The sequence below is a fragment of the Pristiophorus japonicus genome, chromosome 8, assembly GCF_044704955.1.
Source record: "Pristiophorus japonicus isolate sPriJap1 chromosome 8, sPriJap1.hap1, whole genome shotgun sequence".
NCBI classification, from domain to species: Eukaryota; Metazoa; Chordata; class Chondrichthyes; family Pristiophoridae; genus Pristiophorus; species Pristiophorus japonicus.
The window spans coordinates 191,449,009-191,467,616 of NC_091984.1; the positions used below are offsets into that span (position 1 = coordinate 191,449,009).

The following is an 18,608-nucleotide window of genomic DNA, read 5'->3' on the forward strand; positions in this document are numbered from 1 at the left end:
GCTTTACATTTTAGAGGTATAAATAATACATTATATGAATTATCTAATGAACAGAATTTAATTTAATCTGAAGGAGAAAGCAATGCTTTGTTTGACATTTCAGTAGGCTGTAATTATTAAATTGAATGCTGTATCAGATATCATGGGATATATTTTCCTCCCCCTCAAATCTGCTGTCATAACCCCTCTCCTCAAAAAAACAATCCTTGACCCCCTCCATCCTTGCAAACTACCACCCATCTCAAACCTCCCTTTCCTCTCCAAAGTTCTTGAATGTGTTGTCGCCTCCCAAATCCATGCCCATCTTTCCTGCAATTCCATGTTTGAATCCCTCCGATCCGGATTCTGCGCTTGCCACAGTACTGAAATGGCTCTCATCAAAGTCACTGTGACTGTGTCAAAGGCAAACTATCCCTCCTCATCCTTCTTGCAGCAGCCTTTGACATGGTTGACCACTCTATTCTTCTCCAACACCTCTCCACTGTTGTCCAGCTGGGTAGGACTGCAGTTGCCTGGTTCCATTCTTACCTTTCTAACCATAGGCAGAGAATCACCTGCAACAGCTTCTCTTCCCGCCCCCGCATCGTTACCTTTGGTGTCCCCCAAGAATTTTTCCTTGGTCCCCTCCTATTTCTCATCTACATGTTGCCACTTGGTGACATTATCCGAAAACACAGTGTCAGTTTCCACATGTACGCTGATGACACCCAGCTCTACCTCAATACCACTTCTCTCGACCCCTCCATGTCTCTAAATTGTCAGACTGTTTGTCCGAGATGAGCAAAAATGTTCTCCAATTGAATTGGGAAGACCGAAGCCATTGTTTTCAGTCACCACTCCGTTCCCCAGCCACTGACTTCATTCCTCTCCCCAACTTCTGTCTGAGGCTGAACCAGACTGCTCGCAACCTTGGTGACATATTTGACTCTGAAATGAGCTTTCGGCCATATATCCGCAGCATAACTAAGACCGTCTATTTCCACCTCCATAACATCGTCCATCTCCACCCTTGCCTCAGCTTATCCGCTGCTGAAGCCCTCATCCATGCCTTTGTTACCTCTAAACTTAATTATTCCAAAGCACTCCTGGCTGGCCACCCACATTCTACCCTACATAAACTAGAGGTGATCTAAAACTCGGCTGCCCGTGTCCTAACTCACACCAAGTCCCGTTCACCCATCACCCCTGTGCTCGCTGACCTACATTGGCTTCCAGTGAAGCAACGCCTCGACTACAAAATTCTCATCCTTATTTTCAAATCCCTCCATGGCCTCGCCCCTCCCTATCTCTGTAATCTCCTCCAGCCCCACAACCCCCCAAGATTTCTGTGGCCTCTTGAGCATCCCTGATTATAATCGCTTCACCATTGGTGGCCGTGCTTTCTGTTGCCTAGGCCCCAAGCTCTGGAACTCCCTGCCTAAACCTCTCCATCTCGCTACCTCTCTTTCCTTTTTCAAGAGTCCAATGCTGGCCTCCTGTGGGTCCCCGATTTTAATCTCTCCACCATTTGCTGCCGTGCCTTCAGCTGCCTCGGCTCTAAGCTCTGAAATTCCCTCCCTAAACCTCTCTGCTTCTATACTCTGCTCTCCTCCTTTAAGATGCTCCTTAAAACTTATCTCTTTGATTAATCTTTTGGTCACCTGTCCTAATATCTCATGTGACTCGGTGTCAAACTTTGTTTGGTAACGCTCCTGTGAAATGCCTTGTGATGTTTTACAACATATAAAGACGCTATATAAATGCAAGTTGTTGTTGTGCTTCATAAACTAGCCCAGTAGAAACTAGCCAATATACCTGCACAGATGGTCACTTTCACTCTGACCAAAAAGCTAATGACTACTTATTCACCATTTTGTTTTGGCAATAAATACAGCTGTGCAGGGATCAAATTCTGCATTATATGAAAACAGTTTTCTGACTGCTATATAACTATTCATTTTCACAGGTTATGTGAAACACAGAATAATTCTTTCAGGTCCAGAAAGCATCCCATTAATAAAGTTTGATAGCAGGTTGCCTGGATGTGGATAGCTGATTGGATCGACACAAGTATAAAAAAAAAATCACTAGGGAAAGAGTAGAAAAGAGATCCACAACTTGAGGCCAGCTATCAAGGTAAAATAAAAGTAGAGCAGAAAAGGCAGTCTGCTTTAATATGGGTTATAGCTACATATTGGAATGCGCTATTTTATGGAATTCCAAACATATGCACTAAAAGGCATTAGGCTGCATTTTCCGGTCCTTTGCACACCAAGTTTCGCCCCGGAGCGGCGTGAAATGGAGCGGCGAGGTTTCCTGCATCCAGTCGCGATCCTCGGGTCAGGTTTTGCAGCGTTGCTGCTAAAGAGCTGCGTCGGGTGTGCAACGTCTCTCGTTGCAACACCATCCGAATTTTGACTTGAACCCAACCTGTACGCCTGGAATCACGCCTCACAATGACCGCCTGAGAAACCAGAGCAGTCCAGCCATGCTGGCGGTGGTGAGGACGGTAAAGTGCTGTAAAGATACGTGCAAATGTTTTTTCTTTGAATTTTTTTAGCGATTTGTGTTGTGGTGGTGTGGGCAACGTTTTAGGAAAGTTTTCGGGGTTTATTAGGTTCCACCCCCACCCGCTCACCCCCCCCCACCGCCCCCCCCCCCCCCCCGCCCAAGGCCTCTCTCGGAGCGTACATGGCCGGTACTTTAGTTCGTGAGTTTCCCCTTTTTGTGCCTCGAAAGTTATACAATGCCTCGCTTCACGCTGCGCCCCCTGACGCAGAGCCCAGAAACCCAAACTTCCTTAACTAAAGCGCAAACTAATTCGCGGCCAGTAACTTTCCTGCCCCACCTCCATTTTCACCCCGAAAACAGAAAAGCCTAAAATCCAGCCCATTGTTCTCTAATCACGCAAAAATCCTGAAGGAGGAGATTTTTTTTAAAACAGGGGTATTATTATCATTATAGGCAGTCCCTCGGAATTGAGGAAGACTTGCTTCCACTCCTAAAGTGAGTTCTTTGGTGGCTGAACAGTCCAACACGAGAGCCACAGACCCTGTCACAGGTGGGACAGATATTCGTCGGGGGAAGGGGGGGTGGCACTGATTTACCACACGCTCCTTCCGCTGCCTGCGCCTGACCTCTTCACGCTCGCAGCGTTGAGCTTCGAAGAGCTCAACGCCCTGCCGGATGCACTTTCTCCACCTAGGGTGGTCTTCGGCCAGGGTCTCCCAGGCATCAGTGGTGATGTCGCACTTCATCAGGGAGGCTTTGAGGGTGTCCTTGTAATGTTTCCGCTGCCCACCTTTGGCTCGTTTGCCATGAAGGAGCTCCGCATAGAGCAGTTGCTTCGGGAGTCTTGTGTCTGGCATGTTTCTGAGCTATACAGGAGGACGGGTATTACTACAACCCTGTAGACCATGAGCTTGGTGGTATGTTTGAGGGCCTGGTCTTCGAACACTCTTTTCCTCATGCGGCCGAAGGCTGCACTGGCGTACTGGAGGCGATGTTGAATCTCCGCATCAATGTCTGCCTTTGTTGACAGGAGGCTCCCGAGGTATGGGAAGTGGTCTACGTTGTCGAGGGTCGCGCCGTGAATCTTGGTGACTGGGGGGCAGTGCTGTGCGGCGAGGACAGGCCGGTGGAAGACCTGTGTCCTACAGATATTAAGCATAAGGCCCATGCTTTCGTATGCCTCAGTGAATACATCGACTATATCCTGGAGTTCAGCCTCAGAATGTGCGCAGACGCAGACGTCGTCCGCGTACTGCAGTTCAACGACAGAGGTTTGGGTGGACTTGGTCTGGAGATGGCGTAGGTTAAACAGCTTCCCACTGGTTCTGTAGTTTAGTTCCACTCCAGCGGGGAGCTTGTTGACAGTGAGGTGGAGCATGGCAGTGAGGAAGATTGAGAAAATGGTTGGAGCGATGACGCAGCCCTGTTTGACCCCGGTTCGGACATGGAATGGGTCTGTAACGGATCTGCTGGTAAGGATCATGACCTGCATGTTGTCGTGGAGCAGGTGAAGGATGTTGACAAACTTTTGGGGGCCACCCAAAACGGAGGAGGACACTCCATAAGCCCTCACATTCGACATTATTAATATTATATTTACATTGTGGATGGCATCACCGTACAGGAAAGCTAATGCAGATTTACACAAGCATTATTGAACTGACCCTGTGGTATTGATGTTTACTGATGTTACTTTTCCAGAAAAAGTCAGCCTTTAATTCAAGTGCCACTGCCAGAACCCCAGGACAGGCTTAGAACATATTCTGTGGCTGTGGGGTCCCATGATTCAAGGGGACCTCGATATTGAGGAATATGCAGTTCTCATTTATCTTTTCAATCTTGCTAAGTCATTAGATAATTCTTCAGGAAAATAAGGACAGAATGTGGAATGGCCTGACTGGTGCAATGCAATATGAATAGTTCTGAAGCAATCCATTTTGGGAAAAAGTGCAAGAAATTATAGTATACACTTGATGGAAAGAGACTGGAGAGTTTGGATTAACAGAGAAAATTAGGAGTTCAAATACATAAAGTGAAATTGCAGGCAATGCTCCCCTAATTTATTTTGGGTGCACAGTCCCTTTAACAGACTGCGTAGTCCATTCAAAATGTTGTGCACACGAGAAATATCCCATTGAAAAACCAGTGATTGGCTGCACAGGACCTCCAGACAGCTGTATGGCTGCGCAGCTTAACGGGAACATTGATTGCAGGTAGATAAAGCCATAAAAAAGCCACTACAATTGGGGTTCTCTAAATAGGTTCATATAGTATGAGTAATGATGTACTGATGAATTTATAAGAAAACTTTAGTTACGCCACAGTTAAGAATACTGTGGTAGTTTTGAACAACCTATAGAAAGGACATGAAAGCCAAAGAAAGTGTACACCGTAAGTTCACTAGAATGATGCCAGGGATAGGAAATTATAATTTTGAGAGATGTCAGGTATTGGGACTAATTCCACTGGAGCAGGGACGACTAAGAGGAGATTTAATAGTGTTTTTTAAAAATATTAAGAGTGTTAATACAGTGAATAGCGAAAGACTATTCCTTCTGGTTTGTGAGTCAGTGACAAGGGGTCAGCAACTTAAAATTATTACTCATAGGTGAGAGGTGTTAGAGGAAATTTATTTACACAGAGAGTTTTTGGAGTATGGAATGCTTTGCCACAGGCAATGATTGAGGCAGAAATCATCTTTCAATGGAAAACTGGATAAATATTTGAAGTGGAGGAAGTTACATAGCTATGGGGATAGTATGGGTTACTGGGATTAGTTCTGGATTACTCTAGCAAAAAGCCAGCACAGATATGATGGGCTCAATGGCTTCCTTCTGTTTTTTAAACTTTTAAGACTATAATTCTAATTCCTGCTGGTTGAATTCAGATACCCTCACTTGGACACTTGTCTCCTGAATCCTGGCCTCAGAGCTGAAAGAGAAAGTACTATGTGCTCTTCCAGAAACAGTAGCAAGGAAGCTAGGTTGATTTTTTTAAGGGTGTGAAAAATGGGCGCTGAAGGGATTAGTGTGGCATATGGCATGTGTGTGGTCATTCAGTACCAGGTCATTTGCCACGTGCCAAATTGGCAAGGGAGGTCTGGAGTTGTCCATGACACATTCCTGAAACCAAAAGCACTAGGCCTACTTCCTATGCAATTCCAGGGCCTAACTCCAATTTCTTGCCCTTTTTCCATATTGGATTGCGCCATGCATGCTGGTCAGTCTTCTCAGGCCTTAAGCAGCTAAACCAGTGGTTCGTATGGCAACCTCAATCTTCTCATCAGATGTGGTCTCAACACCCCCATGGGTGCAGTCTCCTCCCCCATCTACTGTCCGTCCCTGCTATGACATTGACTTCTCCATCAAGTCCCGCCCCCATCTCAATCTCGCTCACATCCTATAAGGTCTCCTACCTGTTTCAGTCCCTCAGTATAATAGTTATCTCTGCATACTCAAATCAACAGGCTATAAGCTTGAATAATTCTTCTGGTCTAGCCATCCACCAGAAGATCCAGCTGGATCACTAGTTGCTCACTTTCCCTGGACAAAGCCATTTACTACTCCAAGATTATCCTGGAAAGCATAAACAATTCCAATCATCTTTTTCTACGACAAACAATCTTCTGTGACACCCTCCACTACACCTCAGATGCTAAATGCAAAGAACTAATGCACTTTTCTTGTGCCCAATATTGTGGTAGATGTGTCCTCTGACTGCCTGATCTTTGTAATTCCCACAAGTTCCTAGCTCCGACATCTGTCCTCCAGATAACTGCGTCCTCACCATCCCTATGCTTTGCAGTTTCTCCCCATGTCCTCCTCACTTCTCAGCTCATTCATCAACTGCTCTCTCAATTCCTCTCCTGCTGCCTAAACCCTAGTCCATGCCACCAGCGTTGACATCATGACTTCTCCCAAGTCCTTCAAATGGCTTTCTGAGATCAACCTTACAAGCTTGAACTCATTTCTATTGCTGTAGCCTTCATCCTCACCCACACGAAGTCCCACATTCCTATCAGCCCATCCTCTCCAAGCTCTCTGTGCCTCGGTGTGTCAATTTCAAAACTTTTTCCCTTATTTTCAAATTTCTCAAAGGTCTTGCCCCTGTCGGGACCCTTCATTGCTCCAACACTGGACTTCTCTTTGCCCCTCACTTTGCTATGATCCTCCTCTCTGGAGTCCTCCACACAGGAATGCCTTCTCTCTGCACGCTCTCAGTTAGAGAAGGATGCTTAGTGCAACTGAACTTCAAGCAAATAAAACAAATAGAAATATATCTGCTAAAATATATATTTTTTAATTACAGTTCTCCCAAATTAAAGTGGATGTGCTTTCTACTGTTCTCATCAACTCAGTGGGTTAGTATACGGTTGCCAAGGTTAGTATACGGTTGCCAAGGTTGAATAGTATTGCCAAAAGGTAAGCTACATAATCATTTCAGTTAGTTCACTGTACTTACCACATTACTTACTATTCAATAACTTTAATGTGAAAACCTAAAACAAAATAACTCCATTTGAAGATCACATGGATGAACTTCAACACTTGTACATCCCTGTCTGGCGTAAAAATTAAGGATAGCATTAAATCCAAGGAAGAGGCATATAAATTGGCCAGAAAAAGCAGCAAACCTAAGGACTGGGAAAATTTAGAATTCAGCAGAGGAGGACAAAGGGTTTAATTAGGAGGGGGAAAATAGAGTAGAGAGTACCTTGCAGGGAACATAAAAACTGACAGCAAACGCTTCCATAGATATGTGAAGAGAAAAAGATTAGTGAAGACAAATGTAGATCCCTTGCAGTCAGAATCAGGTGAATTTATAATGGGGAACAAAGAAATGGCAGACCAATTGAACAAATACTTTGGTTCTGTCTTCATGAAGGAAGGCACAAATAACCTTCCGGAAATACTAGGGGACCGAGGGTCTAGCGAGAAGGAGGAACTGAAAGAAATCCTTATTAGTCAGGAAACTGTGTTAGGGAAATTGATGGGATTGAAGACCGATAAATCCCCAGGGCCTGATAGTCTGTATCCCAGAGTACTTAAGGAAGTGGCCCGAGAAATAGTGGATGCATTGGCGGTCACTTTCCAACATTCTATAGACTCTGGATCAGTTCCTATGGACTGGAGGGTAGCTAATGTAACACCACTTTTAAAAAAAGGAAGGAGAGAAAACAGGGAATTATAGACCGGTTAGCCTGACATCCGTAGTGGGGAAAATGTTGGAATCAATTATTAAAGATGTAATAGCAGCGCATTTGGAAAGCAGTGACAGGATCGCTTCAAGTCAGCATGGATTTATGAAAGGGAAATCACACTTGACAAATCTTCTAGAATTTTTTGAGGCTATAACTAGCAGAGTGGACAAGGGAGAACCAGTGGATGTGGTGTATTTGGACTTTCAAAAGGCTTTTGACAAGGTCCCACACAAGAGATTAGTGTGCAAAATTAAAGCACATGGTATTGGGGGTAATGTATTGACGTGGATAGAGAACTGGTTGGCAGACAGGAAGCAAAGAGTAGGAATAAATGGGTCCTTTTCAGAATGGCAGGCAGTGACTAGTGGGGTACCGCAAGGTTCAGTGCTGGGACCCCAGCTATTTACAATATACATTAATGATTTAGACGAAGGAATTGAATGTAATATCTCCAAGTTTTCAGATGACACTAAGCTGGGTGGCAGTGTGAGCTGTGAGGCGGATGCTAAGAGGCTGCAGGGTGACTTGGACAGTTTAGGTGAGTGGACAAATGCATGGCAGATGTATTATAAAGTAGATAAATGTGAGGTTATCCACTTTGGTGGCAAAAACAGGAAGGCAGAATATTATCTGAATGGTGACAGATTAGGAAAAGGGGAGGTGCAACGAGACCTGGGTGTCATGGTACATCAGTCACTGAAAGCTGGCATGCAGGTACAGCAAGTGGTGAAGAAGGAAAATGGCATGTTGACCTTCATAGCGAGAGGGTTTGAGTATAGGAGCAGGGGGGTCTTACTGCAGTTGTACAGGACCTTGGTGAGGCCACCTCTTGAATATTGTGTACAGTTTTGGTCTCCTAATCTGAGGAAGGACATTCTTGCTATTGAGGGAGCGCAGCAAAGGTTCACCAGACTGATTCCCGAGATGGCAGGACTGACATATGAAGAAAGACTGGATGGACTAGGTTTATATTCACTGGAATTTAGAAGAATGAGAGGGGATCTCATAGAAACATATAAAATTCAGATGGGATTGGACAGGATAGATGCAGGTAGAATGTTCCCGATGTTGGGGAAGTCCAGAACCAGGGGTCATAGTCTTAGGATAAGGGGTAAGCCATTTAGGACCGAGATGAGGAGAAACTTCTTCACTCAGAGAATTGTGAACCTGTGGAATTCTCTACCGCAGAAAGTTGTTGAGGCCAGTTCATTAGATATATTCAAAAGGGAGTTAGATGTGGCCCTTATGGCTAAAGGGATCAAGTGGTATGGAGAGAAAGCAGGAATGGGGCACTAAAGTTACATGATCAACCATTATCATATCGAATGGTTTCTATGTTTCCATACCACTTGTTTTACTACTTACCTTCTATTAGGTTTCTAAACTGTCTCAACAAATATCTTCCTTGCTTCTTACAGCATCAAATATTTGTGAAATAATAAAAACCATTCAAAATAGTACTTTTAACTGAGATAATACATTTTCATTCTGCCCACAATTCCAATATATTTTCAAGAAAAAAAGCTGTTATTCTGGAGTATAAAAATGGAGAAACCATCTTCTCCATTTTGTAGAGAAAATAAAGGGAAAATTTGTAAGAAAGAACAAACTATTAATATATATTATCTAAATTGCTTAACTGCTTAATAATAATGATTTATATACACTGCAGTACTCTACCTGCCCTCCTGTAAAGCTCCAGAGATGCTGAAGAGGCCAAAATCGGTAATAATTATCTTTCCATTGTCATAGAATATATTCTTTGACTTCAAATCTTTGTGAAGAATTCCTTTAGCGTGTAGGTAACCCATTCCCTTGAAAATATAATAATGTTTTCAGTAAGTGCATCGAGGTAATTACACAGAATGCCACAGAACAAGAATATGTATTACATTTTCCCAAGGTACAAATGTTATCATAGAATCATAGGGGCCGAAATTCAGGTCCGCCAGAAAGCTGGCGCACCTACCTTTCTTTTAGATGTTTTTACCTTCGGGTCCAACAAGGTGGACTCTTGATCCATTTTCACCTCATTGGCAATTTGTTTGGAGCGGACCGGAAGTCGGTCATAATGGGGGCGGAAGTGCGGTGGTGACTGCTGGTGAGGGGCGGATGTGGGGTCGGGACCGAGTCTCCGTCGCTGTCACTCAGCAGTGGAGCGGTGGTGATGTCACTGCGGGTGTGCGTCACCACGTCTCTCCCCTCATTTAAAGGGGAGAGAAGCAGCGATTTTTTAGGTTCGGCCACTGAGCCACCAGGGAGGGTTTCGGCCGGGCCAGTGGCCTAACACCCAAAAGGGTGTACCAGGCTGCCTGTTGGTGGCCCAGCCAAACCTGGGGCCATAATTGTCCGGCCGATCGGGAAGTCGGGCGGCAAAAAAAAATACATGGTGGCCGCGGCTCAGACACATAAATAAGGTGCACCGACAGAAAAAGCTGTCGGGGGCACCGCGCGGCGGTTCGTGGATTTTTTTAGGTAAATTTTGCGCGGAGTGGGATGGAGGTGTGGGAGAGAGGCGGTGTGCGCTTTGATGATGTGCTTGGGGTGGTCGGCAGCAGCGGGGCGGAAGTGGGGACCGCCGGAAAAATCTCCGAGGTGAATTTGGATCGTGGACTGCAACATGGCGGCCACTCGATTCCGCCGAAAAACAGCGGTAACGGGCCTTATCCGGACCCTGAATTTTGGCCTAATAGAATGGTTGCTGCATGGAAGAAGGCCGTTCGGTACGTCAAGCCTGTGCCGGCTCTCTGCAAGAGCACCTCGGCTAGTCCCACTCCCCCGCCCTTTCCCCGTCGCCCTGCAAAATGTTTTCTTTCAGGTATATATCCAACTCCCTTTTGAAACCGTGATAGTCTGCCTCCACCACCCTTTCAGGCAGTGCATTCCAGATCCTAACCAGTCGCTATGTAACATTTTTTTTTTCTTATATTGCCTTTGGTTCTTTTGTTAATCACAAATCTATGTCCTCTAGTTCTCGACTCTTCTGCCAATGGGAACAGTTTCTCTCTATCAACCCTGTCAAGACCCCTCATGATTTTGAACACTTTAATCAAATTTCCTCTTAGCCTTCTCTGCTCTATGGAGAACAACCGCTGTTTTTCCAGTCTATCCACGTAATTGAAGTCCCTCATCCATGGAATCATTCTTGTAAATCTTTTCTGCACCCTCTCTAAGGCCTTCACATCCTTACTAATGTGCAGTGCCCAGAATTGGACACAATATTCCAGTTGAGGACGAATCAGTGTTTTATACTGTCCATCATAATTTCTAAGCTTTTGTACTCTATACCTCTATTCATGAAGCCCAGGATCCCATAAGTATTTTTAACTGCTTTCTCAACCTGTCCTGCCACTTTCAACAACTTGTGCACATAGACCCCTAGGTCTCTCTGTTCATGCACCCACTTTAGGGTTATACCCTTTAGTTTATATTTCCTTGCCTCATTCTTTCTACCAAAATGTATCACTTCACACTTTTCTGCGTTACATTTCATCTGCCACGTGTCCGCCCATTCCACCTGCCTGTCTATGTCCTCTTGAAGTCTATCTCTATTCTCCTCAATGTTCACTATATTTCCAAGTTTTGTGTCATCTGCAAATTTTGAAATTTTGCCCCATACACCCACATACTATTCATTAATATATATCACGAAAAACAGTGGTCCTAGTACCGACCCCTGGGGAACACCACTGTATACCTTCCTCCAGTCTGAAAAACAACTGTTCACCACTCTGTTTTCTGTCACTTAGACAATGTTGCCACTGTCCCTTTTATTCCATGAGCTTCAACTTTGCTGGCAAGCCTATTGTGTGGCACTTTGTCGAACGCCTTTTGGAAATCACGTCAACCACATTGTCCTCATCAACTCTCCCTGTTACCTCATCAAAAAGCTCGATCAACTTGATTATACACTGATTTGTCTTTAACAAATCCGTGCTGGCTTTGCTTAGTTAATCCACACTTGTCCAAATGACTGTTAATTTTGTCCCTGATTATTGTTTCTAAAAGCTTCCCCACTATCAAGGTTAAACTGACTGGCCTATAGTTGCTGGGTTTATCTTTACACCCTTTTTGAACAAGGGTATAACATTTACAATGCTGCAGTCCTCTGGCACTACCCCCATTTCTAAGGAGGATTGGAAGATTATGCAAATTAATCAGTACAAAAAAATTAAAAGTTTTGTTCCATATTTTATTAGCACCAGTGGATTGGTGTTAAATGACTTAGCTTTTTTTTTAAAAAATGTTTTATTTTGCTGCCCTCAATTCATGTATTTTTGTGTCCCTTTGCGCACCTTTACAATCTCCTGAGCAATCTGTCTGGTCTTGTTCACATCCAGCACCATTTTAGCATCTCTTACGACAGAGTACAGTGTTCTTCCCTTGCAGAGGCTGCAAAAAAAATCAAGCAAACATCAAATCTCTGTATAGATATTGCAAGCAGTGGGGAACTGAAATAAGTAGCAAAACTTGTTAACATATATAACCGTTTAAAAAAAAATTACATTCTTATCATGTATTTTTTTAATTTTTTTAATTAAAAAGGTAATTTAAAATATTTTGAATAGGTATTGCAATATACTAAAGATTCTAAAATCTGTTAATACTGAAAATCTAAAATTGGTTTAGTTAGCATCTAAAAAAGAAATGATTAATACCATGGTTGAGACATTATATTTTCTGATGCAGGGTCCACTTGAAGTACTGTGTAGATGGGACTGTCTGTGTGCATATATATAGTATTTATATTTATAAAAATACGTTTGCTCAGCAAGAAGTAGAAGTGTGATGACAAGGTGCTGCAATTCCCTCAAGTACTTCAAATGATACCCAAATAAAACGTCTCATATTTCACTTTCTCAAAGGCCTGAATATAGGATTTGAGATACTGATCTTTGAAGATTCCCATGTATATTCCCTTTGGACACTGTAGATCTCAATGAGTTTGCCTTCAAACTGTGCCCATCTGTTGTATATTGTGGTACTAGAGGTGTTTACTGTCGTACCAACAGCAGATTCTTTGATCTGGTTGCTTACATGTGTTTGGAGACTCCAGCCTTCCACGTACAACTCAGGCAGCAGATTTTAGGTGAATGTATTGCAATCATTTTGACGTTTGAAGAGCTATTGTTAATTTGAGTAATGATTGATTACTTAAAGGATTTTCATTCCTTGAGCATATCACAGCAATGGTCTCTACATACATACCACATACCTTACTATGGGGTTGTTGTGAGTAAGAGTATACTTTAACAGGTAAGATAATCTTTGCTATAGAACAAGATTAAATGAGTTCTCATAATCCATAAAATAAATGAATGAAGCTGAAGTATAAATCCCACTTCTAGTTCAGCTTCGAAGGGATCACATTAAGCTTAAGTTGGAGTGAGGTTTCTCACGATCTTACCTTTTCTGTCTTTGGAAAATTTGAATTTTGGAAAGATGGGAGAGGATTGGAATCTGTTGCCTTCAATCAGGGATCAAAATGACAATAACTTTTATAGTAAGTTTTGATTAATTTCCATAGTTTATAGGAGATTCCCATTGGTTAATAACACCATTCTGATGCGAATCTCCATTGCAGCGCTAGTTGAAATTGGCTTTAAGGAGGTGTGGTTGACTGCAGGTCATATTCTCAGTTCTTGTCTTGGGAGTCCTTATACCATACGGGTTCTGAGTCACAGTGGCTCTAATACTGCTCTGAAAACTGCAATCACTGCATGAATGTGATATTGGAGAAACCCCAATTTTTTGACTGAGTAGATCGAAACTCATTTTCCAAACCATTTTGAAAGTACAAGGGTATCTCCCATGGATTTTCCAATAGAAAGTTCAATGATTTGTTATTTTATAGGAACAGTAGTATTGTATCATATAAATCAGAATTTATTCCGCAGCTATGGTGGCGGTGTCCCTGAAAGTTAAAACGTCTAATTGCCGTAAACAGGCATGCCCCGAGGTTAATTAGAGGATAACTGCTGTTGCCAGGGGACAGCTGCTTGTAAATCCCTAGCTCCTTCCCTCGGGAAGAGTCCATAGGCACAAAATTGATCCTTTTTAAAGCTTCATTAGCTCCCCCTCACCGTCCCACGCTAACGTCTTACCACCCCGCAGGGGAAGTTGCCCCGCAGACCGCAAGGCTGGCGTGAGCGGATGTCAACACCAGCTTCGCGGGTGGTGAAGCTGGCTGACCTCTGCTATTGGGCTTGTTGGGGGCGGGGGGGGAATGCCTGTGCCCCGGCCTGCCATCTATTTTTGATTGCCGACTCTAGTGTTGTCCAAGCCGCCATCGTGCAGCCCTGCACACTGTTCTGGGTGCCAGGCTGCAGGCCTGGTCCAGCGCTACCCTGGTAATGTAGTGGAATCCATCAGAGGCCTTGCAGAGTGCACTGTGGCCCTCCCCTTTAAGCAAAGGGGAGGAGCTTTGAAGCACGTCTGCGCTACTCGGAGCATCCAACGCCCCAGTAACCGCTCCCAAAGGAAGTGCAGTGCGTGAGATTGCGTCCGTTTCCTTTGAGGGGCGGTTAGCAGAATTCAGCAGCGGGGCCGGGACTTCTGCGCCAGACTCAGGGCAATTTCGCCCGCCATGTTTTCAAGGTCAGAAGAAACCAGCAAAAAAAGACCGGCTTCCCTTCTCTTTTGATAATATTACTTGTTCATTGGTAAATTCCATTTCTGTTCCGTTCGGATTCGTTGCTGTTCTATGAATATAGAATTTGAGTTTATTAGATGCAAGTGTGGCACTTTAAAGTGTGATGAATGCACTAGACAAAAGACTATAGAGAGTGAGAGAGGGGAGAGAGAGAGAAATAAATGCTAAATGTTAAGAATCAGCTTAGACAGCTATCTCTATTGCACCAATTGTGATCTTCCCCCAGCGTAGGTGTTCAGTAGGTGTTTAAGCATTTTGGGATGTAATTCATTATCGCCACGTTTGGGGGTAGTAACTTTTGAAAGCCGGCCGCCGATCCACGCCTCCTGCACTGCCGGTGTTTTCGCCCGACGCTGTTGCAGGGGACGAAATCCGGGGCGCTAACAGGGTAATGCGCACGGCGATGAAGTCAGATGAAGCCACGATCTCCGGGTGCAGGAGATCAGGGCACAATGCCGTAGCGACACCGCTAAACTCCCGCTCAATATGGCGGGGGTTGATGTCAGTGCTGAACCCGGTCGCAAAGGTATTTTCTCTTTATTAGCGCCCCTCCTGGGAGGCACAAATGCACCCAATTTCTCCCCCTTTATTTCAGCATAATTAAATGAGTCATTCACCTCATCTGTACTTGAGATGCTTCATTAACTTACATTATATTACAAAAGAAAATGGAAAGACAAGATTCTCACTCTTACAGAAAGGATCAACAACTCGTTGATTTTCTTTACCGAGGGGATATCCTGTGCAGGAACCATGCGGAGCCAAACAAGGGGAAAATCAGGGACATTGTTTGAATACACATGGCAATTTATTCTAACCCCTTCCTCAATAGCATTCCTCAATTGCTAATGTCAATCTTGGCCGCAAGCCGTCTTCAGTGTGAAATTTAATGGTTTTCACTCTTTACTGTAGTCTTTTTGCAACATAGGTTTCATTTTTGAATCAGTTAGCCTCTAAAAAAAAAATGCATGCTCTTGCCTTCTATAAAAAAGTTTGACTGCTTAAGATAAATAACGCACCTTCTCTATGTTTCAGTGTTTCCTCCTCCCTTCACAGCCAACACCATGTACAGGGCATGAATATGAGGACTTCAGGTTCTATCAGTTTTCAATCTATGGTTCTGATCATTAACTAATTGAAAGACCAATGTTATTTCTGATTTTTGTTTTGCAAGCAACAAACAATAGCGGATGCATAGATTGAAATGAGGTATCATTGTTGTATGTTTGCACGTCTTAGTTCTTACTTTTAGCCCTATTACATCCTGATTTTGCTCATTTAAATGATAAAATAGAGTGTGAATATGGGCAGAGATCACGTAAGCTCAATCTCTGTCTGTAATACGCATGATGCACAATTCCAGTGGGCATTACGACAGGTGCAGGAAGCTCCCAGCAAAGGCATCAGCTTCCTTACAATATAATAATGCACTGCACCATTTGGGTATCTGCACTATTTCCCAACGTTTATCCAAGATATAAATTCAGTCATCAATATATCATTGTAAAACCTACATCCAGAATGATTAGGCAGCTGGTGGATGCAAAATTGATGATTTAAAGGAAGACAAAATGTTTCTACAAGATGCTTTACAAGTGTATTAGTGCGGGTTTTTTTTAGTAATTTTATTTTTGCTCACCTTAGTTGGCGAGAACGCTTGGTGTGATAGTATTGGCACTGTCATGCCTCAGAAATCTGGATAATGTGCTTCCTTATGTGAATCCTGCTATATTTAAGGTTTCTGGCAAAAGAAGCGGGATCCAGATATGCCAAGCAGGTGACGTAGGAAGACTGTGCACACCTGCCATTATCCTCTGACCACAAAGTAGGTAGAGGTACATTTATCTGCAACTTTTCTAAGGAACTATGTGTGTGCACGGGTTCCAGTTCCCAAGGAGACAATGACAGAATTGTGCCACTCATTGTAATCTGATCTGGCGCCAAACTCCTTCATATTTTCAGCATGGCCACTGGCTGTGAAGGTCATTTCAGCCCTTATCTTTTAAACCTCAAACTCATTTCAGCATTCTACACTGCAGTAGGGTTGCCAACCCTCCAGGATTGCCCTGGAGTCTCCAGGAATTAAAGATTCATCTCCAGGACACTGCTGCAAGCAACCCTGGACAAAAATGATAGGTGCAATAAAAAATTGCGTTTTTAAAAAAAATGTCTTTGAACATTTTTGTTTACTAGTTATAAAAACATTGGACATAGGATAAAAGCTGTTTGACTGACAGTCAAGAATCATCCAATTGGGTAATGAAGAGTCTGTTCGCTTTCCAATTGGTGAGGGAAGGCGCGAGTATGGACATGTCGGGCGACCAATGGCAGGAGTGAGGGAGCAGGGTGGCAGGAGGTCATGTGATGATATATCCAGGAATATGTTTAACTAGAATTGGCAACTCTACGCTAGAGTGCTTCAGTGAGGGTACCCTCGGGAGCAAACAGGGTAACCCGCTTTGCACCCATCTTATGCATCACATAATTTGATTTTCCAGCCATGCAACAGGGGTTTGGATTATGGGCTGCTCCATCACCTACCAGCAGATTCTACTTCATGGCTCTGCTTTCTTTTCATCCTCCTCAGTCTTCTCGAAGGGGACTGATGTGTTGAAATGCCTTCTGAGCCATGCAGCCACTTATTTTTAACTGACCAGGTATCTCTTTAAGTTTCACTTAAAGCTTAATCAGTCTCCCAATTACGTTACAAGGTCAATGTCACACAAAGAACTATGCAAAATTATGCAATGGAAAATGAAGTGCAATCAGGTCACAACACCTCTGGCAAGATTTGCACTAGCATGTAACCATTCTTAATTGAACTTCACTGGGTCTTGAATATCTATATTCTTATGTGCTCCTGAGCCCAGCATCAATCAGGGCATTGATCACTGCAGACACAGCATAGATCTGGGCTCAAGTTTTGGCCTGAGTTGCTCCTATTTTTTTGGAGCAACTAGTTTAGAATGGAGCATCTTAGAAATTGCAATTCTCGGTATTTAGTTTGCTCTAGTTCTAGTCAGTTAGAATAGTTTCATTGTAGAACAGATCTTTTTTTTCAAAAGGGGGCGTGTCCAGCCACTTAAGCCTGTTTTGCAAGTTTAGGCAGCGAAAACTTACTCCAAACTATTTTGTACGCTCAGAAAAACCTTGCCTACATTTATAAATCAGGCTTAGAGAATGAGAGATGGGGGGGGGGGGGGGGAGGTGGGAGAAGGGGGGTTTACAAACATTAAACACTTCACTTTTACAAATAAAGAGCCATCATCAATAATAAATGATAAATAAATCAATAAATCAACCAATAAAATCACAAAAAATTAAAAAAATAATAAAAAAATCAATCAATAAATAAAAAATTAAGTTTCTACTCACCGACGTCAGCACCGGGAGCCCTCCAACAGCATGCTGGGATGGCCGCCCACCCCCCAGTATCTCTCTCTCTGTCAGTGTCACTCTGTCTCTCTGACAGCGAGGGGGAGGGGGGAGGGGGAGACGAGGATGAGGAGAGGGGAGGGAGAGAGGGAGGGGGGAGAGGAGGAGGGGAGAGGAAAAGGAGGGGCGAGGAAGAGGAGGGGGAGAGGAGGAGAGGGGGAGGGAGAGGGAGGAAGAGGAGGGGGAGGGAGAGAAAGAGGGGGCAGGGAAGGATGGAGGGAGAGAGGGGGGAGGGAGAGAGGGGGGAGAGGAGGAGGGGGAGAGGAGGAGGGGAGAGGAAAAGGAGGGGCGAGGAAGAGGAGGGGCGAGGAAGAGGAGGGGGAGAGGAGGAGGGGAGAGGAGGGAGGGTGAGAGGAGGGGGGAGGGAGAGGGAGGAAGAGGAGGGGGAGGGAGGGAAAGAGGGGGGAGGGAAGGATGGAGGGAGAGAGGGGGGAGAGGAGGAGGGGGAGAGGGGGAGAGGAGGGGGAGGGAGAAGGAGTGGGGAGAGGAGGGGGAGGGGAGGGGGGAGAGAGGAGGAGAGGAGGGGGGAGTGGGGAAAGGGGAGAGGAGGAGGAGGTAGGGGGAGGGAGGCTGAACGGGCCGCGAAGAAGACTTCGGGCGGGGCAGGCGGGCCCTGCCGAGGACGTAGAAGCCGGGCCGCCGAAAACTTTGGGCGGGCCCCTCCGCCGCCGACGTGGGGGGGTGGGGGGCGGAGAGGAAGGGGGGGAGCGGGAGCTAAACGGAGGGGGGTGGGGGGGGCCGGGAGCTAAACGAGAGATAGGGAAGGAGGCCCGAGTCGATCTTCGCCCTGGCAGCCCTTTCGGCCAGGGCTCGGGGCGACGTGCTTCGGGC

General features: G+C 44.7%; 1 protein-coding gene across 1 annotated transcript in view; it reads right to left on the reverse strand.

The window, feature by feature from the left end:
- The window catches only part of ksr2 (kinase suppressor of ras 2), a 587,663-nt gene that overhangs the window by 60,925 nt on the left and 508,130 nt on the right, over positions 1–18,608 (reverse strand). The window contains exons 16-17 of the mRNA XM_070887700.1: positions 11,986–12,082; positions 9,371–9,504 (exon numbers count right to left, since the gene is read on the reverse strand). Of these exons, the coding sequence (XP_070743801.1) occupies positions 9,371–9,504; positions 11,986–12,082 (231 nt within the window). The remainder of the gene's footprint in view (positions 1–9,370; positions 9,505–11,985; positions 12,083–18,608) is intronic.